Source organism: Mesoplodon densirostris, chromosome 10, assembly GCF_025265405.1.
Source record: "Mesoplodon densirostris isolate mMesDen1 chromosome 10, mMesDen1 primary haplotype, whole genome shotgun sequence".
Lineage (NCBI taxonomy): Eukaryota > Metazoa > Chordata > Mammalia > Artiodactyla > Ziphiidae > Mesoplodon > Mesoplodon densirostris.
This window is the reverse complement of record NC_082670.1, coordinates 35,196,563-35,219,825: the sequence shown is the minus strand read 5'-3', so window position 1 is coordinate 35,219,825 and position 23,263 is coordinate 35,196,563. Positions and strand designations below refer to the sequence as shown.

Genomic DNA, 23,263 nt, shown 5'->3' with positions numbered 1-23,263 from the left:
CATGTACACAATGGAATATTATTCAGCCATAAAAAGAAACAAATTTGAGTTATTTGTAGTGAGGTGGATGGACCTAGAGTCTGTCATACAGAGTGAAGTAAGTCAGAAACAGAAAAACAAATACCGTAGGCTAACACATGCATATGGAATCTAAAAAAAAAAAAAAAAAAAAAAAAAAAGGTCATGAAGAACCTAGGGGCAAGACAGAAATAAAGACGCAGACTTACTAGAGAATGGACTTGAGGACACAGAGAGGGGGAAGGAAGGGTAAGCTGGGACAAAGTGAGAGAGTGGTAGTGTATATATGGACATATATACACTATGAAATGTAAAATAGATAGCTAGTGCGCAGCAGTCCCATAGCACAGGGAGAATAGCTCAGTGCTTTGTGATCAGCTAGAAGGGTGGGATAGGGATGGTGGGAGGGAGGGAGACACAAGAGGGAAGAGATATGGGGATATATGTATATGTATAACTGATTCACTTTGTTATAAAGCAGAAACTAACACATCATTGTAAAGCAATTATACTCCAATAAAAACGCTAAAAAAAAGTAATGCGAACAATGAGAATTTCTGTAGAATATCAACAGATTTAAATTTATATTGCCAGTGAAAAGACTTCATTTCCCATGAAGTGAACATTTTCAAATGGAGTAAAAACACTTGTAGCTGAGATCCTTAACGTGAATTATTTTCAATGTATTATCTCCTGAATGACTGATAACAGATGTGGCCAGGTTCATTCAGAAAGTGAGAAAAGAGCATGAATGAGGTAAAGTTTGGGACTTCTTAACCAGTACTATAACGTTATTTCATTACATGACCACAATCCATACCTTAACTTTGGCTAGCCATACTGAAAATTTTCAATGTGAATTTCATGGTAAAAGAGCTGAGAATGGGTTCATAAAGAGAATTCATTACACAATTGTAAACACAATCCACAGACAAGGATACCCAACATCACTGTTACTATGCAACACTGAACTGGGGTTTCCAGTCAAGGTAATAAACAAGAAAAATATATGAGGCATAGTGATAGGAAAAGAAGAAATTAAAGTGTCATTATATACTGAAAATATTGTGGTTTACAAAGAAAATGCTAGAATGTCTACAAATAAACTGTTAAGGGCTAAAAAGGTTAGCAGGGTTGCTGGATGCAAGACCAATATGAAAAATCAATAAAGTTCTAATAATCCAGCAACAATTAATCAGGAAATATTTTATTTGTAATAGCAACAAAGATGATGAGATACTAAGAGATTAATCTTATAAAAGATGTGTAATTTGCAGGGAAAATGAAAACCTGAATAAATAGTGTACCAGATATTAATATACCATTTTATAGATGGAAAAATTCAAAATTAATCTCTATATTAATCTCTCTATATTAATCTATATATTCAATGCAATTGAAATACAAATGCCACTGGTTTTGTTTGCAGAACAAAACAAATTAATTCTAAAAACCAGATGAAAGAGCAAATATGGCAAAATAATCAAAAACAATTCGGTGAAAGAATAATAAGGAAAGGGGTCTTGTCTTGTTATATATCAAGGAATAATCATAACACTACAGTAATTAAAACAGTGTGGGACTGGTGCAGGAACAGATAGATAATTAGATCAGTGAAACATGCTGTGCTCATTTAAGGAACTCTGTATAAGGTATGGGTGACATCACACCACAGTAGAGAAAGGGTGGACTTATTAACAAATGATGTTGGAGTAATGGCCTAACCACCTTGAAAAAGTAAATTTAGATTGCTCTCTCACACTACACACACAAATAAATTCCAGAATGTATTATAGACTTATGTGTAAAATAACACAACCTTAACATTAATAAAATATAGAAGCATATTGTAATCAACCCAAGGTAGTAATAGATAAGCTATGATAAGACACAAAACACAAAACTGAATGGATTTGAAATGTTTGACCAAATAATCCAAAATTAAAGAACTTCTGTGTGATGAGATCTACCATGAAGTTAAAAGACTGGGCGATGATATTGGCAATATATATGGCTGACAAAAGATTAATATTTGAAATAAAGAACCCCCACATATCAATAAGAAAAACAACACAGAAAAAAATGAGCAAAGGATATGAACAGGCATCCCATAAAGAGGAAACCTGAAAATGGGCAACAAGTCTTTGAAAAAATTGCTCAAGCTTACAAATAGTCAAGACAAGTAATTAAAACCCAACAATAAACTACTTATTCACCTCTATTAGATGGGCAAATTTAAAAAAATAAACTCTAACAAAACAAGTGTTTGTAAGGGTATAAGGAAGCAGGAACTTTTATACATTGCTGGTAGGAATGTAAATCAAGAATCTTTTTTGAGAGAATTTCCTATGGCCCACAAGCCAGCAATAGCCTGACTACTAGGTATATTTCCTAGAGAGAAACCTGGGCCAGGTACATTACAGGGGAGAGAGAGAGACAGAGGCAGAGAGATGGATGGACATTCACTGCAATACTGCTTGGGGTAGCAAGAAGTTGGTGCAAGATGTACAGCCTAAATGGACATCTGTGGTGGGAAAGATGAATAAACTGGGATAATTCAAATTACAGAAAATTAAACTTCTGTATAGATTGACATATATTCCCCTAAAATAGAATGCTGAGGAAAAATGGCAAGTTAAAGAATAATATAAATACTATGATAGAACTTAGATAATTAAGAAGACAATATTATCTAAAAATACTAGTTCATGGTGCTATAACTTAGGTCATTAAAAGCGTAAAAAATGGACTGGAGGATATAGCAAATTAATGACAGTTGTTCCCTTTGTGAGGGATGGAAGTGAAAGGCCAACAAGGAGACTTCAACTTTATCTGAAATATCCTATTTTTTTTATTTAAAAATTCTCAGAAGTAAATAGATATCAGATATCTAAAAATATCTAAAATAAAAATTATCTTAAAATATTCCAAAAGAATGCTCATGTGAGCAAACACGTTCAGATCTCCAGCTTTGCAAAACAGGATTTAACGAAAGACTTTCCATACAGATATACATGTATCCAGGTAGGGTAATATATTTAGATGCTATTTCAACCAGAAATTATTTCTGTAAATATAAATTCTTGATATACATGATCACTGATTTACACCAACTAGCAAAACAGAGATGTCAAAATACTGGCATAGTTTTGGTGATGATGATGTAGCTAGTGAGTTACATAGGCTGAAAATTTGACCCATTACTTGTTGCCACAATAACTACACCCAAACCTAGCCAGTGTGTGATTTTGCATGCTAAAGTGGATCAGCAAATAACCGTACATCTAAAACCGCAAACTCAAATTTAGAACCTAAGTTGAGGTGTTTTGGAAGTGACTGCAAGTTATTTGCAGAACTTAAACGTGGGTTTCATTTCACTGTTATATTTGCACAACAATGAATCCTACAGCACTGTAACAAAAGTCAAATGACAATCGATATAAATGACTAACATAGAGACTATCCCCAACAGCTGTCTTCAGCTTCCAAATTGATGCACTGAAATCACAGTAAAATGTGGACCATTACAAATAGTGGAAGAGTGAACCCATTTCAAAGGGTACATCAAATTAAACTATATTTCTGTAGTCTGTAATTAAAATGCAGTAATATGTGTAGGAGTCCATGCCTACAATTTTGTAACTTCTCATAAATATTTTCTGCATGAAGTAGTAGTTGGTGTACTCAGCGAAAATTTTCTTAAACCTCAGAAAACATTATTTATGTGTAGCTATTTAAGTGTGATTGAATATGCCAGTGTCTGCTCTGTGTTTATTTAAGGACATCTTTATGTCTCATAGGCATGCCCCTACGTTTGTCCTTTTAAAGGTAAAATTGTATTTAAATATTTTTGAAACTGCCTAAGAACAGATGGCACCATTTAGGCAGATTTCATTCAAATTTAAGCGCACATTTTAAACAAATGTGCTCTTGGCACTAGAGACAGTGCCTTTGGAAAAATTCTAGTGATGATTAATCATCTGCATGCAGAGAGCTTTCACATTTCATATCATTTTGTGTATATAGCCCCGTATTAGGCAGTACAGAGACAAGAAGGAAAAGAAGGCCTGGACCTCGCCCTCAAGGCATTTATAATCTAGTTCAGGAGCTAATGACAAAATGTGTGAAATGAGAGTGAACAATGAGAAAAAGGTAAATGTGCAGGAAAGAAAGTGATCTGTTTTCAGCACTGAGCATCCTGATCTTTCAGGTAAAACCTACGAATGTTAACCATTCCCTCATTATGGAAGCTCTCCACGCTCCTTCTATTCCTAGGTTTCTAGAGTCAAACACTCTCTCTAACTGCTTGCTCTGTCTCCTTTTCCTTTACTGGACCCTTTTCTCTCCAGTCCCTAAAATAGGCATGTCCCAAGCTATGGTCATCATATTTCTTCCTCTTGGGGAACTCTTCCATAGCTCTGATTCTCATTGGATTGGTACTGCAGTGTGGTTAAAAATCACACAACCAAAATCTTAGAATTGGGTGTCGGATGACCTGGTTTCTTCAAGCCGTGGTTCCATCAGTTACTAGTGTTGAAATCTTAAGCAAATTTACGTAAAGTAATTTTGGTTTTTCATGCCTTTGAAATGCCATAATAAGACTTGCTTTGCTGCAAAGAGTTGTACTAATTACCAATTGAAGTGTTGAAGTGGTCCATGAACTGTAAAAGGTCATAAAAATGTCTCACTGTTGATGTTCACTCTGTTCAGATGCCTCCCATGTCCTTATTTCCAACCACAATTTCTCTGGACCCCAGATTAGAATGTCCAAGAGCTGGACTGATAACTGTCACTAAAATGCCCTGCCAGCATCTTGAACTTAATGTCACCCCAAACAACCTCCTCACTTTCCCTCATTCTGTGTCCCACAGAAGGATATCCAATCCGTCCTGTTGCATTTACCTCTGTCAGCTTTGCTCCATCTCCAAATATCTTTTACCTCTCACCTGGGTTACTACATTCTTTCCTTACTAGTCTTCCCGTATTTATTCTTGTCTCCTCCAACTGTTCTCCACCTTGCAGACAGAGTAATACTTCAAAAACACATATTTGAGGGCTTCCCTAGTGGCGCAGTGGTTGAGAGTCCGCCTGCCAATGCAGGGGACACGGGTTCCTGCCCCGGTCCGGGAAGATCCCACATGCCGCGGAGCAGCTGGGCCCGTGAGTCATGGCCGCTGAGCCTGCGTGTCCAGAGCCTGTGTTCCGCAACAGGAGAGGCCACAACAGTGAGAGGCCCACGTAAAAAACAAACAAACCCCACATATTTGATTACATCAATCCCACCTCAATCCCTGAATTAAACTAGCATGCTCCCTAAGACTAATATCTCCGGTTCCTACAACTGTATCTTATACAACTGTTTATCAGACTATTTTTAAAGTATGGCAATCTGACACTCTGAACTGAATTTATTCTTTCAAATGTAGCCTAACCACAGCAGAGGAAACTGGAATCTGAGCAATCTAAATCTAGCGTTGCCAATAAATAGCACACAAAGTGATAAACCATATTTGCTCCAGCCTTTTACCCATGCTATGGAATTTCTTTGGGAAACACACACACTTGTTTATTTGATGACTGCATTTGATTAGTTTTTATCCCAACATTACTATCTGTTGAGATAATTCTGAATTTTGACTGTTTTGCAATTTTGTGCTATCAACGAATGAAACTATCCTGTATCTCCTCACCCAAACGATTTTGTAAGACATGGAGTAGGGCAGACCAAGAGCATTCCATGAAGACACCCGTACTTTCTACTCCACTAGGTAATAATTATGGGTATTTTCTAATTGGTTTCAATCCAAGTACTTTCATACACTTTCAATTTCTCTTTATATCTCCCAAGGATATTTTGAGAGAATTTATTAAATAACTTGAATTCACTTGACCTATGAATTTTTATAACGCTATCAGAAAAGTGAATGAAATCAGTTTAAAGTGAATCATTTAACAATCATTTTTCAGATTCTTTTTTAGGATTTGGTATCAAAAATATTAACCTGTCATTTTCCAAATGTTTTCTTTTTTTGCAGAGTTGAGAATAAATGACTTTCTTTTATACAGTAAAAGTCTAAAACCCAGGCTCACTGGGTCCCTTCATCATATTGGTAATCTGTGGTCAAGGAAAGTTAGTTTTCCTCTTTCTCATCTCCAGCCCAGCAAAAGTTTACTTCTCACTGAAGGCCTATCTGAAAGGTGACCTCCTCTACAAAGGCTCTCCACTTCCCACCTCCTCCCACCTAGACTCTGAGCTCCTTGGGGGCAGGGATGGTGTCTTACACATCATTGTAACCCTAGCATAACATTACAAAATAATGTTCAAAAATGTTTGTTAAATCGTTGACTCTTGCTCATTTCTAGTTTTCTGGAATCCCTATGGCATGCTTCATAATTTCTAAAAATTGCCAAATAATTCAGAGACTATAACTGCAAACTCTTTAAATCCATGCAATATAATTTGAGTCTAAAAATTAGAATTATTTGTACAGCAAGGTTGACTCCAATCTCTACACTTATCTTGGGCTTCAATTACCCTTTGTGCCTGACTCCAGGGCTCTTATTATCCACTACACTGTACATCTTCAACTGCCTTTTCTCTTGCCTGGAATGTCCTCTTGATGGTCAAGTATTGGCCAGTATGTCTTATTGTAAAAGTATGCCTTTCTCCTCCTCCCAAAATAAGCCTATTCAAAATTCATTTACCTTCATAAATTCCCTTGGACTATTCCCAAATGGTATTAACTACTCTGTTCAGAAAAGCCATTTAAACATTTGTGCATAGAGTAGAAGATAATTAATATCCAAACTCTGGAAAAATCCATTGTTCCAAATGGATTTTTAAATGTCTATCATTTAAAAAATTGTGACATTGTAATGGACAGTTTACAGCAGAGGGTAGTGAGGGATGACGGTGGAATCCACCAGGCTACAACCAAGTGTTTGGTGGCCAGCCCATTTCTTGCAGTGTAAAGAGTGGTGCAGATTATAAAAGGTGCTTCAAAAATGACCTTGTCAGTCAATGGTGGCTTCAAACTGTCTATCTAAAGGGGGCTTGGGGTAGCAATGTACTTGTGGAGTGGTACTTGAAGCTGCTTTTGCAGCTGTACATAACATAGCATTAAATCGAGGAAACACCACATGTCCGTATTGAAGGCTAAAGCTCCTTCTCCACCAGCCCTTCAAGCCACTTAGTGGCACTGGCTGGGCTACCACCCTAAGAAGCTCTTTCATTGAACAAGAATCATTTTCTACAGAGCAGGAGATACTCCTAGGCTGAAAGAGAAATTTGAAAAGAAATGGTAGAGCAACAAGAATTGGGTAACAGTGATAAGCATTTTCAAAAGCCTGTTTATTCATCCTTCCTGTTGGAATCTGCAGATGTACAACTACTAATCCTGATGCTCTATGATTTTGTTATGCATATTCCTATTGGTAGATCAACAAAAATTTTCACTTTTTTCATTATTTCATCATGATTTGTGGGTGTGTGGCCATTTTCAAGATTGAAAATTTTAATTTAAGGGCAAAAATTGATATGTGAAGTATGATTTTTTGTGTTTATATAATATACTATTATGTTTTTTTGTAACAATTTTTCTACTTTTAGTTAATCTCATGTTTTCAATCACTTCAAAAGTGATTACAAATAGTTAATAAATACAGTCTTCAATGAGTCGAGTAATTTCTTTATATTACATATTAAGATTTCCTAGGATCCTTTGAATACTTGCTTTTTCTTGTCATATCTTATAGCTTATATTCCACTCTTATGTACCAAAATCTTTCTTTCTTCAATCATGTCTCTATTTTAGAGTGAAATAGCTCAACAAGAATTTCCTCTAATTTAGAATAGGTCAGGTGAAGAAAATTCTCTCTTAGGTTGAACAGAAGTATATAATATACATGCTTGAGACTTTTTAAAGCAAACCGTCTAAGAACAACAGCAGCAGACACAGAATCCAGAATTCAGCTTTCACTCCAATTCTCCTTGTTTGATAACACTTTCTAACCAGATATCCTAATTGATCTGTTCCTTTGATCATTTGCTCTAACTGAATTGAAGACTGAAAATACTAGCCTCCATATGTTTCCCAGACTGATATCTGAGCCTTTTAGGTTAAAATTCACCCTTAACTGAGGATTATCTAACCCTCCTCCAAATGGTTAAATGATTTCTTATCTAATTCCTCCCATGGCAAATGGGTTGGTTAGGAGGACCACCACACACTTGTATGCTAACTCAGCATGGAAAAGTGAGGCCTGACCAAACCTAGTGGTTTAGCATGTGACCCTATAAACACCTGTCTTGATCTTTTCTGAAGTTGTTTCAGAACATACTGCTTAGCAGCAAAATATCCCCAATTTGATAGCCCTCTATTGGAATTAATGACCCTAAACTGCTCATTTTCCTTTCTGATTTTTCTTTTTATAAGATACCTGGCTTTTAGAAAAGTAATCAAACTCATTTTCACTAGTTGCAAGATTTCTAGGTCCAGCTTATTATCAAAGCAGCTGTGTAAAAGAGAAAAACAAACCAGGCACACAAATTTTTTTTTTTAAGTTAAAAGTAAGCTTTGGAGCAATCTGAAACATATGATAAGACTGTTTTAGCAATTGTGATTCACCTTTCTGATAAGAATAGCCTATTTTGTTTTATTATATATCCCTTCTAACAAGTCTGGAATCAATTTGATGGATTTTTGATTTTGATGTCTTCAAAGATCTATAAGCTGACTTCAAAATTTTAGGAAAATTGAATGTCAGAATTAGTGATGGCTCTTCTTCTGTTGGATGCCAGTATTTAGAAGATTGCTTCCCTATGGGTCATTTCTCCAAAATTTGACAAATCAAATACATTTATATAAAAATATAAGTATGCTAAAGCCAGCGCACATGGCAAATTGAGGAAGAATTTTACCTACATGTTTAATTAGAGCTATGTTCAATTATCATCCTTGTTTAATATCCTTGAACTGGGTATCATCATATCAACACCAGGACAAAGGTTTGTTCTCTGAACAATGGAAAATATATCATCCCAAATGCTCCCCCACCTTTTATTTACTTGACCGCAAGAGGAATCATAGCTAAATTTGGTCCTCAATGGCATCCTTGTTGTCTAGCGTATACATTTTTCATCTTTTAAATTAAGGTTAACATTTTTTCTCTCTTCTCTTCCTCTTAAAATTCAGTCGGGCTTAACAATTTCCAAGTCTGACCATACACATAATTGGAAAAAATGATTTTATGGGGCTAAAAAGTCTAATGATCTTCTCAAGAATTTATAGCAGTTCATTTAAACTGTCTTTAGGGAAAACCTTTTTCTATACATACTGTATACCTCGAGATTATAAGTAAACTGAAAATACCTGTTACTATCCTGTGTATAGACAACTAGAAACAGGTAGTGATAACACACCAAGCAGAACTCAGATATACATTTGAGTAATTTTATTCTTATGAAAGAAGTTTATCCTGTCAAATTGATTGTGGTAGCTCTCAATGCAATGTTCGAGTTCAGACATCGAGATCTGTATCGGACACAGATTTGAGGACAATGTCACTCACAGATGCTGAAGGAAGAAATCTAGAAGCATAGATGTATGGTGATTACATACATTATTTCACTGCATTTTATAGTCCAATGACATTTTCTCCACATTTTGAAGATTCCACAGTTCTCTCTATGGCTATGAAGATCTCTTGCTGTTAGAATTGGCAAGACTCCAAATGGCAAGCCCAAAACATGATCAAACTACTTGTTGAAGGTTTTGGGCAGCTGATAAGACCCGTCTCCTCCCTCCTAGTTTGAAACCAATACAAGGACTAATGCAAAAGTCAGCCTGCCAAAAAAATGAAAGTATCTATCAACAGGAAATGCTAGAAGAATAGCTTCTTCTTAACATTGACTTCTTATAGCCCAAAATGACTTCCTGCCATTTCCGTCATGTGTATTCCTGATTGAAGATAAGCCAAAAGCAATCTATCTGAATTATTATCCCTATTTCTTATAGAAATGGTTTTACTCAGGGGCTAATCTATGCCTCTTTGCCCTCTGATCAATTCCTTCCCTTTCCTCTACATCACAGAGATGCAGAGTCCTAAAGGCAGCATTTCCCCAAGACACCTTTTAGCTGGCATCCAGCTGGAAAGACAGGGAAGGGGAGAGATACTCTGGCTTTTCCCTTCCTCATGCCTTCCACTCTCCTGCCAATGCCTCCTACCAGCTGAGACCTGCCTATAGATTGTCATAGCTTCCTGTTGTTGGTCATCTCTACGAGCTGTATCACCATCCCCTGTTTGGCTTCTCAGATTCTTCCATCATCCATGAAACAAAACTATCTGCATTGATTTCTCCTGTTTTAAATACACAGTAGTTTGTTTTCCTTGTTAGATCCTGACTGATACACTCAATTAAATACTCAGCAATTTAACATAAAGCTCTCAGATGTTATACAAGACTGACAGAAGTATAAAGTCTTTGTATTTCTTTCAAAGTTACAGGCAAGACGCTGCCCATTTTGCCACACAAGACCCTTTAAACAAGTATGGATACAATCTGCCTGCAAATCAATACCTGTAAATTTGCTCTCTGAACAATGAGAACTATATAACCAAAAATGTCAAAACGATGCCCTTGTTTTTACTTGTCTGCCTGAAGAATCATAGCTAAAATTTGTCCTTAATGGCAATAATTAACTCATTCCAGTTGTCTATCGTATCCATCTATCTTCTTTTAAATCAAGTTTACCTTCAAAATTTTTTTTTCCTCTTTGACATTTTTTTGGTCCAGGTTTATATGTGTTTTAATATCATAAGTTGCTGCAAACCCATTTGCAAAATAGATGATATATATAGTACTAACATAAACATTGTTTTCTTACTAAAAAGGCCATGCTATATTTGAATTTTATGAAGAATAATGAGTTAGTATTTTGTAAAAATGATGCACATTTATCAAGCTAGATCAAGTTATATTATGGTAGCAAATGAACAAATAGCACCATAATCTCAGAGGCTTAAAAATCACAAAGGTTTCTTCCTTGCTCACATTATTTCTCCAGTGTTGTTAAATGGTGGCTCTGCTCCACATACTTGACACCAGCAAAGCTGACGGGGGTGCTGCCATCTTCTAAGACCACCTCCGCAACATAAAGCTTCAGGGTTTGCCACAAAATGGAAGGAGATTAAGGAGAACTTTATACTAGTTCTCACAGGCTTCAGAACAAAAGTAACATGCTTCTTTCACTCAGATTGCACTGGCTACAGCAAGTGAACTCTCTTAACTTCAAGGAAGCATGTGCCAGAAGAAATAAACAGAAGTTTTGGTAAGTGCTGGTAATCCCTACCACACTCATTATTTTAAAAATCCAAACAACACAAAAAGGAGCAAAGATGAAAGTGAAAATCTCCCCAAAATAACAATGTTAATGTTTGATAAAAATTGTATTTAGATATTTTTAATATAGAAGAACATATAGAAGTACTTTACCAAGACAAAAGCATACTACACATACTATTCTTAATTGAAAATCACTAAATTAAATTTTATTTGAATTTAATAGAAAAATAAATAAAACTGAAGGGATTGGTGAGCTTCAGATAAATGTTTTTTCATGGTAAGAGATGTATATCTTTTCCCTAAAAGTATCTCTTTAGAATTAAGGAAAACTCATGGAATTAAAGGACTTGGGTCATCATGATTTTAACTACATATTGACATTTAGACAGTATCTACTCCTTTCTTGCTTTGAAATATAAGGAAATTAGCTCACTTATAACACCACCCCTCCTCTACTTTCTAACTCCAAATTTGTGTTATATCTATTATTATTTATATTTTCAAGGTTTATAATATTTACTTTACACAGTTGTTTAGTTTTATGTCTACATTTAAATAAATTCAATGTTTCTCACCAGTCCTTTTGTAATGCTTCTGGGTTCTCACATTCGTTAATCTGATTTATCTCTTAGTTGGTTAGACTTGATTGTCAAGCAATTTTTTAAAACCATCCCTCGGTTCATTTTCTTCCAGGATTCACACATGCTTAAAAATACTTGTCTGATGTTTTTGTTTTTAAAGGAAAACTTGAAAATTTGGCTGGGTATAAAATTATTGGGACACAATATCCTTGCTTCAGAACTTGTTCTACTGTCTTCTGGCACTGAATATTACTAAGGAAAAGTCCAAGAGCAAACTTTTTTTAATCTTCACTCAGAGTTGGCTTGCATTTTTCAGACTGGATGTCCATAAGCTTCTTTATTTAGCTTTGGAAATTAGTAACTTCAATAGATTTTATCTTGGAGTTGAGCTTTTTCAATTTTTTCTTAGACACAGCATGGCCTTTTCATCTGCAGATTCAAGTAATGCCAGATTTCAGGAAACTTCTCTCTCTCTCTCTCTCTCTCTCTCTATCCATGTTTTTTCTGTTGCTCTCACTCTTCTTCAGGATTTCTAATTATTCAAAATTGGTTTCTTTTGGCTCTCTTTCTAGGTATCATTTTCTCTCATTATTTTAAATATCCTTAGTTATTTTCAGCCACATTTCCTCCTCTTCTTCTTCCTTGTCTTCCTTCTCCTCCTCCTTTTCTCCTTCCTTCTGTTTCTTAATGGCACTTTCATCACTATAATGGCTTTCTTCTTCTCTTTCATTTCTGAGTTCTTCAAGCTTGCTTTTATTTTCTTGTCTTGTAATCTTTTCTTTGAAACTTTCTATATTTTTTAGCTATTTTTAAAAACAAAGATTGCTTTTAGGCAACATATTTAAGATTATGAAGTATACTGCCTTGCTTCCTAATGTAAGGAGTCTTCAAATGTATGTTGCTTTTCCCTCCACACTCCATATACATGGAAAGATCTTTAGCTATTTTCCTTTTGATAATTTTATCTTTGAGCATGTGCATCTTTTTCCTAGAGAGTAGTTTGGGAGATGGGTAAGGGAATATTCAAATTCAGTTTGTGTCCTGAGTACCTTTACTCTGCACCTATTTCATTCTTAGCCTTAAGAGCACATACTTTCCTCAAATTTTTGCACTAAAAAGTCTGGGATGGCAAAACCCCTTAAGTCACAAACTCCCTGAATCCCACTCACCAGAGGCCATCTTTCTTGGCCATAAGCCTAGACCACTGACCATAAAAATGGCCTGTCTTTAAGGTTTCTTCTTTGGACTCACCTTCTATAGTGTAGAATGAATATCTAAATAATATTGCTCTATCATACTTGTCTATGTTCTTAGATCTCACCACCCTAACCAGAAGATCACTGGATTTGCATTTAGGAATTGTGACACTTTCTTTAAGGAGAAACCGTATCCTGCCTGAGGTTGGAGGATATATGTGTTGGCTCTCAGCAACCTCCCTCACCGTAATTCAAATTTCATAGTATTTGGCAGATTTCCTCACGGTTTGAGGTTATGGCTATTTCCTTATTTCACTGAAGATGGCTTTTCCCCTTCTATTTTTCATTTTTTGTTGCTGTTGTTGGTGAATTTCAGTAACAGGGAGTAGAGTAAAAATTACTTTCTTCTGCTATTTAATCAGAAATCAGAATTTTAAAGATCAGAAGAAACTCAGGAGCTAAATTTTTACAGCCAAGAAGATTGTGTTTCTCTAATTATGTATATGGAGTGAGTACATTTTAATATTCTATTAATGGCTGCACCATACCACTTCATTTATTTTAATAAACATTTTAGACTTGAAACTTATGTGTCATGCAATACCACTAATCAGGTTAGATGAGAGCAGAATGCAAACTATGTTAAAAGACAGAATCACTAGTTAAGAAAGACTGTGTATTTCTCATATATAAAATATAAAAAAGAGGGAGAAAAATGCTTGGGATATATTAAGTGCTCAAAATTTAAGTTCCCTTCTTTCTATACCTATTAACATATATACAGTAGATAAGAAAAGTTAGAATTGTCAACACATCTTTTGCTAAGGCTTCTAGCTGCCTATTGGGACCTAATGATAAAAGATGTTATTCTCATTATAATAAGAGCAGTGTGAAATGGATTTTCCCTGTTAAATATTTTGCTCTTCTCAGGCTTACAAATCTTGGTGTATACTTGCTAATTATATACAACTAATATATCTTTCCAACGAAAATCTGTGAGGATGTGTTATTTAGTGTCTCTCTAATGGTCTGCGGAATATGATTCTGGAACACTAATTGCAACCCAAATCCTCTTGTTTCCCACACACACTACACAAGGAGATCGAGGCTTAGAGAGCTGTTAACAAACACAATCACACAGTAAAGCTGCTCTTTCCTTCCCATGCTGCCCTCGTGTTATTAGACAACGTGTCCAGAGACAGCTGTTTCAGTAACTGTACAAACCTACTCACTCCACTCACAGCCTGTCTCCCAATTGTCTTTGCACTTCTACAAGGTCACACAACTCACTCCAAAAGCTTGACAGAGTGCAAAGTCTGAGAGCTTACAAAACGCATCAGCACAACTCAGATACATTTAGTATGCTTTTTATTTCAAGCAAAGAATTAGGCAGAAAGACCTCTAATAGCTCCTGGGAAAATAATTTACAAATCCTGTAAATGTTGTTGGCAGGCTGGTTATTTAGAAAGTAATGTCTTCCAAAAGGTCTGAAGCACCACAAATTAAATTTTAAAATGTCAAAGTCATCTGTGATGTACTCTGTACTCACCAAGAGGCACAGTGTACCATAAAATCACCCCCGATTCTGGGTTTGAGATTGCAGGTCTTTTCTCCTGAAATCACCAGGTCTTCTGCTCCACATTAATTCAACAAAAAATTTTTTTAAATTAATGACTGACCAACTATGTAGTTGCCAGATGCTGAGAGAATAGAGTTGAACAGGACTACAGTCTTGTCTTTCAATAGTTGCTAGCTGAGAATTGTAGGGTTTTTCCAGATGTTATACTATATATAGCATATTATCACTCCTGAATTCATCAAGGTCAAGAGCAGCACCAGATACCAATCATATAAGAAATTACATCCAAGGTTATTTGGACACTGTATTAGTTTTCTAGTACAACAAACTAGGTGGCTTAAACAATAGAAATGTATTATCTTACAGTTCTGAAGGCTAGAAGTCTCACATGGAGGTGTTGGCAGGGTTGGTTATTCCTTCTGAGGGTTATAAGGGAAGGATCTGTTCCAGGCCTCTCTCTTTGGCTTGTAGATGACTGTTTTCATGTTTACATGGAACACTCTCTCTATATGAGTCTGTCTCCAAATTTTCCCGTTTTATAAGGTTACCAGTCATATTGGATTAGGGCCAAACCTAATGACCACATTTTAACTTGATCACCTCTGTAAAGACCCCATCTCCCAATAAGATCACTCTGAGGTACTAGAGGTTAGGGCTTCAACACAGGAATTTGACAGGGTGAGACAATTTAACCTACAACAGACACTACTGTGAAGTTTTGGTAGAAAGGACCCTGAACACTATTCTCTTCTCCAAATTGGTTTGTAAAAGAAGGCCATATTAGTCTAATTATTCACTTTGAGCAACATTATGACTCCCTAAAATGAAGAGTTAAATGGCACTTTTATCAGTGGAGATTGCTCCTAGAGGGAGCATCTGATTTTGTTAATTCAGTACAGCTTCTGTCAAGATCCAGGTGAAATCTCCATGCTCCAGAAACCTCCGATAAAATCCACTCCAACCTGATGATGACCATCCCCTTCCACGTCCCAGGCCAAAATGGGAACAACGGGGTAGATGCAACTGGGCATCTGATTTCAATTCAAAACAAAACACTTTCTAATAAGTAGAATTATTCATCAGTGAGCTATTGCATTTCTAAGCATGGCATCCAAAGGAGAAACCATAAAATAAAAAGATTGACTATGTTAAAAAAAAAGAAATGAAAACTAAAAGAAAATGTATAAAATGGTGGAAAATGTTTGCTAAATATATGACAAAGGCAAAAGTTATCTTTAACGTTCATTCACTCAACAATTATTTACTGAGCTCCTACTATATATCAGGCTTTGTTTCTAGGTGCGGCAGGTGTGAACAAGACCAAGTGCCAGCCCTCATGGAGTCAACAAATCAACCAGACCTACCCTGACACTCCAAAAGAGAACAAGTAGAGCACATAAACAAAAACGGAAATGCAAATGGAAAATAAAGATATAAAATAATTTGGTAATCAAAAATGCAAGTTAAAACAAATCTTTTTTTGCCTACAAAATTGGCAGAACTTTCAAATCCTGTGATGTTGGTGAGGGTACAGAATGTGGACCTGATCACATACTTCTCTGGGAGTGTGTTTCAACCAGCTTCTTAATGGTAAAACCCAAACTGCCCCCAAATTTAGACTGAGCACATTTAAAATACTAAAATGCAGATTCCTGGGCTCCACTGCAGATTCTGAATCTATCCATCAGATATGGGATCCAGGAAACTGTGTCTTTTGACTACCATGGGGTATCCTAACACAAGTTATCCTTGGGCCATACTTGGGGACAGAGTGCTCTAGACCGTGGGCAGGGCTGAACAAACAGTTCCAGCAATGGGCCTATGCAGGGCCTAACAATCAAATGCAGAGTGTCTTGTTTCATTAGATGTGACTAATTGAGAGCAACATTTCAATGATAAGACAAAAAGGTACCAAGTTATACTTGCTACTGGTGGGCTTTGACACTGGGTCACACACAGTTCAGCTTTCACAATATTTATGCTCTTTGTTACAGCAAATCAACTTTTGAAAAAATTTACCCTAAGGACATAATCACGTTTTATTCAAAACATTGGTAGGATTACAGAAATTATTTAAGAGCGAGTTCTAAAAATAAGAAGAGGATAAAGCTACTTTTAATAACTTTTCCTTAAAATGCTGGCTATAAGTAGAGAACTTAAAAGGGAAGAGCTCTCCACTTTAGGTCCCCATATTTAGACTTTGTTTTGCAAATGTTTTCTGGTTACCATGGCAATTTCTGGATTTCTTTATGTAAATGGGAAATTGGGAACCTCGCCTTTTAAAAAAAATGATTAGTGTGTTCTTTTTATCCTGGTAAGCTCGTTCTGTGCTGACAAATTATATTCTGACAGCTCGGTTGTAATCTAAAACATGCCTCTCTGGAGACCGAATAATAAAGTATTTCCAGGGATTGACAGTTACTCTTCATTTATATTTTTACGTATTTGCTTTCAATGAATTCAAGAGATAAACTGAAGTGCTACATACTTGCTATATTTTTTAAGTAATTCAGAAATGTATCCTCACTTGAAAAATCTGACATGTCAATTTGATTATTGAACTTGTGAACTGTGGTGTAAGGAAAGAACATAAGCTTCTGAAACGGTCAGACTTGGAACTGAACCCTGGCTCTGCCAGCTACTAGTTGTGTGACCTTGGGCAAGTAGTCTAACTCTTTGAGCCTCAGTTTCCATCTATAAAATAAGAATCAGAAACAATATATACATATATAAAGCATCTACAACAATGTCAACTCTATTGAGCAGGTTCTTGATATAACATGGTAGCTATTACCAAAGAAAAAAATAAAAGCCAAGCACAGAAACATCCAAAACCTATTAGATTTGGTTTAAAAGAAATCAGGCTTCACACAGGAAAAAAGTGAATAAATTTTTAAAGTAATGCATAACCAACATTGTTAGAATTGGACTTCTTCATGTTTCAGCTAGTTATACTATTGTTAAACACTCAACAGTAAATAATAGGAAAAGACTTTTGGAACTTTGTAAGGTGATAGGACATGACAGGTAAGCTTGTACAAAGGAAGCTTAAGGTCCTCAAGACTTTACAATAGTCTGAAAAGATGCAGTTGGCTAAAGTTAAGGCATAACTTTAAAATAGCAAATGGCCAAGGTTTTTAGCTAATACAGGTCATAGTGAACCAGGGCCAGGAGCCCTCCCTGACCCATTAAAGATGAGGGGACGTAATTGTGAGGATGAGGCCTGGAGTCCTCTAGGGATGCGTCACCTCAGGGAGAAGGTCAGCAGTGAGGCAGGGACAAGTTTCCCCGTGTTTTCCAACAGCATTTATGGATCCACCTTTTTCCTTTTTCCTATTCCATTGGTGGGCAGGACCCACCTCTAGTCTGTTCCGCTCCGTTTGCTGTTTATTAAACTGTGTATGGAGGAGGAGGATTTTTAGTGGGGCATGTTAAATCTTTCATTATTACACTCCTTAATTCTTAATCTGCCTTTATTCCTTTCTCTTCAATTATTGTGAGAAGAGCATCATGGATGACCGCATGGGCAAAATGTTGAAGCAGTACACAAATGCAAAACATTGTAAACAAAAGAAGATATTCTGAAATTAAAAACTATGTACCGCTCTCTTTAAATAAAAATAATAATTTAAGGGCCCTCAAATCCATATTGTATGTGGCACCTAAGCTCATCTTATTTAAGTTAGTCTATTGAAAAGTACTGATGCAGAACTAGTAAAACAAACAACAACAAAACTAAGGTCCCAACACAATAACAGATGTCAACACCATGCTTTCACTACCTGACTTTTCTTTCCATTTATCTATCTTGTATTTAAGGTGGTGCATTCCAGAGGATGAAAATGGGGCAGAAAAGAGGTCACTTGAGGGAGACTTTCTCAGACTACTCCTCCTCCCAGCTTACTGTCCTCACCTATTGTTTGTCATCAGAGACAAGATAGAACACAGAACCCGGGGAGTGTGGTTTAAAAAAGAAAGTGCCCATGATCACAGTAAGCTGTTCACTTGGGGAACTGTTCCCACATCACCACCACCACTACCGTGACCACTTAATTCCTTTCACTGCAGTGTCGTTGGATGAGACCTCTGTGACCCTCCATCTCCAATCAGTAACTTGTTGAGGTTAGGGCCTAAGACTGAGTTGGGTCAATCCTGGCTCCAGAATATGGTTCCCAGGTAAAATATAGGTGCTCAGTTAGGTTTGAATGTCAGATTAACAACAAATAGTTCTTAGTATAAGTATATCCCCAATATCACACTGAGACATACTTATACTACATACCATGGCGGTGTTCCTGGATCTGCCAACAATAGCTGCAAATGCATAGCGCACTTTCTATGTTCCATGCATTATTCTAAATTCCTTACAAATATTAATTCACTAAATACATGAAAATACATGGATAGGTAAACATATGCCAATACATGGATGACTGGAGGTTAGGAAGAATGAACTATGTATTTTCAGTTTCAAAAATTATGCAAAAATTCCTATAATTAAGACTTTTGATGAGTTGTCACTGACTAGCTGCAAATCAATTTGTAGAAAATTTAAAAATATAAAACTAAAAAAGACTAGATCTTTGTCCCTGGTCATTAACTAGCTGGAAGACCTTGGGAAAATCTCCTCAATTCTCTGGATCTAGGTTTCCTTCTCCTAATATGAAATAGGGATGAGATTATTTTTAAAGTCATTCCTGCCCCTAAAATTCTATTATATCTTATAATGTGCAAAAAACAGCTTGCAGAGAAATGCTTATTACCTCTGCAATCATTCTGTTGGTGTCTCCTAAGAAAAGCAGATTCAGAGCTTCTTCCTCTGTGGTTGCCTGATGAAGAGACAAGTTTTTCAGGTGGATATTCTGATCAGGGTCCTCCAATACTGTCACTTTCCTAGGGAAATGGGAAGCAACAACACAAGGCACTTTGAGAATGAAAAGAACTTCAAGTCTTTCTTACACGTTTCTTTTTTAAAAGCTGTATGTACGATGTCTTGAATTTATAAAATCCAATAGTACACAAGACACCAGACAGTACAGGATTAGCATCAAACACTGACATTCCCTTGACAGTACTACCAAATAGCTTTGGGGCTGAAAAGTATATTACAAGCTCCTGATTTAAAGCCATCTGTCTTGGTAATCATCAGAACCCCAAAGCATCTTAAAATACGTATTCTTATTGAATTTAAAATGCAAATAGTTAACCTTCTACCTATATCAGGAAACTTGGCTATACAGTATTTTTCTATGTCATAATTCAGTTTCCTACATAGGTAATGCACAAATTTTTCTCCTTCTAATTTTTCCCTTTTGTTCAATTTCATATCATTTTCAATTTACATGACATTTCAAACTGGTTAGCTCATCAATTTAAACGTGATGAAAATTGAGGCATCTGTTATCCCTCTAGGAGTTGTTCCCTTGTCTAGTTTTCTTATCAACGTGAGTTAAAAATTCTCAAAAAGTCTTGTAATAAAATTTTAGTTTGTAATTATTATTTTTATGTCCATCAGATGTGTTTCTTGACTTTTTTTCATTTACAACATCACTTTTCCTTCCACTGAATCCTTACAGTAAGAGCTTTAGGTCTGGAATTACATTCATCTATTACAAGTGCCTCAGTGGGCATCCTGGTGCCAACACCACTTCCTCCCAGGTGAATTCTAACCCTGTTTCGAGAGTTGGCTTGTCAGTACTCTCCTTAGAGTCCTCTTAGGATTTTCTGCAAATGAACACAATTTGGCTAAACTCCTCACAGTCTTGCTTCAAATACCTACACACTCAAGCAATAAAGTTACTAAAAAGAGTTCCCTTGTGCCTCTTGAGTTTTGCCTTCTTGATTTTCTTAAAAATTGTTGAAGAAAGGAAATCTGTAATTCACAAGTGTTGCAAGTGTATCTCCAGATATCTGCACTTGCTTACAGCATTTGGAACTGATGATAATAGATAAAGGTTGGCATCGTTTAGCACTATTTCTCCCTTCAAAGTACAACTAGCAAGTGGACATGTGTCACTTGCCTATTGACAAAAACACATTTATAAAACCTTAAAAATGAAGATTTTGCAAAGACCATAATTTTTCAGTCTTCCATTTTGTAAGGAGGTTACCTGGACTTTCATATGTAATTTGTGGGCACTTAAAATACTAACTGCAGGAAGAAAATGTAGCTCTACCAGCACCTCTGTGACCAATATGTCACTAATAATCTAGCCTGTTGGCAAGTTTTGGACTCCTTTTTGTCTCCTTCAACAATACCACCTAAGATGGAAAAAGATCTCTTCCCTTAATGAAAACAAGTATATTTTATTTATTTTTCAACAAGACTCATAAGTGAGCTTATTAAAAATGCTTGAGTTAAAAAATGCTTAGAAAACATTAAGGCATTTTTAACTGAAATAGATGAATTGTGCTCTATTTTTAGGAACCCCCTTTATTCCTTAAGCTTTGCTTCCACCCTGATCCTTCTGATATGCTCGAGAAGGTTTGCCTAAATTCAATCCCTAGGGACACAGAAGTTAGAGTTCTTCCTAAATCCACAGATTCTAGGTCTTAAAGGTAAAAAGAAGTTAAGTAATATTGGAAGGAAGATGAAAGCATGAAATAAGTGATGAGACAGTATATTAGAAGTGAGAAAAGAAGAGAGTTCTGTCTTTTTCAACAGGAGGAAGAAAACAAATTCTCCAATTCTGAGGCAAAGTCACCTGTGGTACATGTTGTAAGACCAAGTCTGATACAAAACCAACCTGTGCAAGTTCAGAAAAGGGAAAGGTGGGGCAGCAGGAAACAATTCAAAGACGGGGATGCTCACACTCACTGGGCACCAAAAGTATGCCAGGGACCTGCACTGTCTTCTGTAATCCAGTTGTAATCCTGGCTGCACACAGGAATAGCCTGCAGAACTTAAAACAACACACCGGTACCAGATGTCCTCCTAAGAGGTTCGGATTTGACTGTTCTGGGGCGTGGACTGGGTATCAGAATCTGTAAAGGCTCCAGGTGATTCTAGTGTGCAGCCAAGGTTGAGAGCCATTGACTTCATCTTTAATGACCACACAAGGTGGACATAGGGGGAGGAGGTTTCTGGTTTCTTTATCTTTACTCTCCACCCAGCTCCACCCCAAGCCCAAAGGGGAGAGTTACTCATTTTACTGGTTGGAGCTGAAGTCACGTTGGGCCATATCTACTAATAGGCAAGGTCACTGTGAATTTTAAAAAGCTTGTCCTTCCATGGGAAGTTTCTTTTCTACTTCCCTGACCATGCAGCTGATGGGTAAACTAAGCCACCCATTAACCACAACAATAACTAAAGCTCAACTGGGGATTATGGATATTCCTAAACATCCATAGGATTTACATCATTGCTAAATCAAAACAAAATCTAAATGATATATCATACATAACCTCCTCACCATTACTTCACTGAAATGAATGCAGAAAACAAGCAAGTATGGAACTCTAAAAGTGTTCATTTATTAGACAACCTAAATGGGTCACTGATTTAGGATTATATTTACAAAGAATAGTTAGAAGCATAAGGTAGAAAGCATGAAATGTCATCAGCAGCATTTGGCTAAGCTACGTTTTTCCTTCTAAATTATTCAGAGCCTTTGATTTGCAATGAACCTACCTCAAAACTATTACACTCCTATATTTACTTCCGGGTGCTCGTGCAGCTTTGTCACTTTGATCACAATACAATTTGCACATGCTTCCAGTTTTTCTGTATAGAACTCTCAGCCGTCTTTTGTAACCCTGTAACTCATCACCAGGCATTTCTCTGGCACTTTTCTGATACTGTTTTCCTCACTATTTTCTGATTTCTTGCCAGTGGAGGTTTTGAAAAGTAAATAAAAAGACAGGTTGGTGTCCAGTTTAGTTTGGCTTCTTTCATGGTTCTCTCCCTGCTTTGGGCTCATCTGTTGGGCATGCTTTAATAAAAAGACTCCACCTCTGGCATCTTTCTGGAATCTTCTTCAGTGCAACTGTCTCCAATCAGGGTCTCTCTTGCCAGTTCTTCTCCTCAGATTCTTTCCTGGTTTCTGCCCAATCCCTTGGGCATGAGGGTTTGGACCTTCCCTTATTGCCCTGCCTGCCCTCATTGAAAATCCCTTTTGCACTTAAGCCTCCCACCCAATTTGTCACTCCCACCCACTCTCATGCCTTTACTCAGAAAAGTACAGCCTGAGCTGGGTACTACCTCTTGACTAGGTCGACTAATCTAGGAGTGAGAATGCTTTAAACACTGCTGTTGGTGGAAAGCTTTTCAAAGTTGGAGGAAATGAGAATCATTAGCAAAAGTTTCTCTTCGAGTTGCTTCCTTTCCTGGCCCTTCCCCACCCCTGCCACTCCCCACGCCCTCAGCTCTCTAACAAATCAATAGCTATTTCCTGAATCCTCAGTCCACCACTCGATTCTGACTATAATTTTCATAGCTTGAAAGAGGGCTTTATTGGAGTTTCTTAAATAAACATCTTAATTCCAAGATGGAAACCCCCCAAACTATTTATTTGATTCCTTTTTGAAAGGGCCTGTGAATAGTTTT

The 23,263-nt window shown here is 36.6% G+C and overlaps 1 protein-coding gene across 1 annotated transcript in view; it reads right to left on the bottom strand.

Moving 5' to 3' along the window:
• KIF6 (kinesin family member 6) overlaps nucleotides 1–23,263 on the bottom strand; it is a 402,079-nt gene that overhangs the window by 265,928 nt on the left and 112,888 nt on the right. Inside the window, exon 6 of the mRNA XM_060109677.1 lies at nucleotides 19,482–19,611. Within this exon, the coding sequence (XP_059965660.1) occupies nucleotides 19,482–19,611 (130 nt within the window). The remainder of the gene's footprint in view (nucleotides 1–19,481; nucleotides 19,612–23,263) is intronic.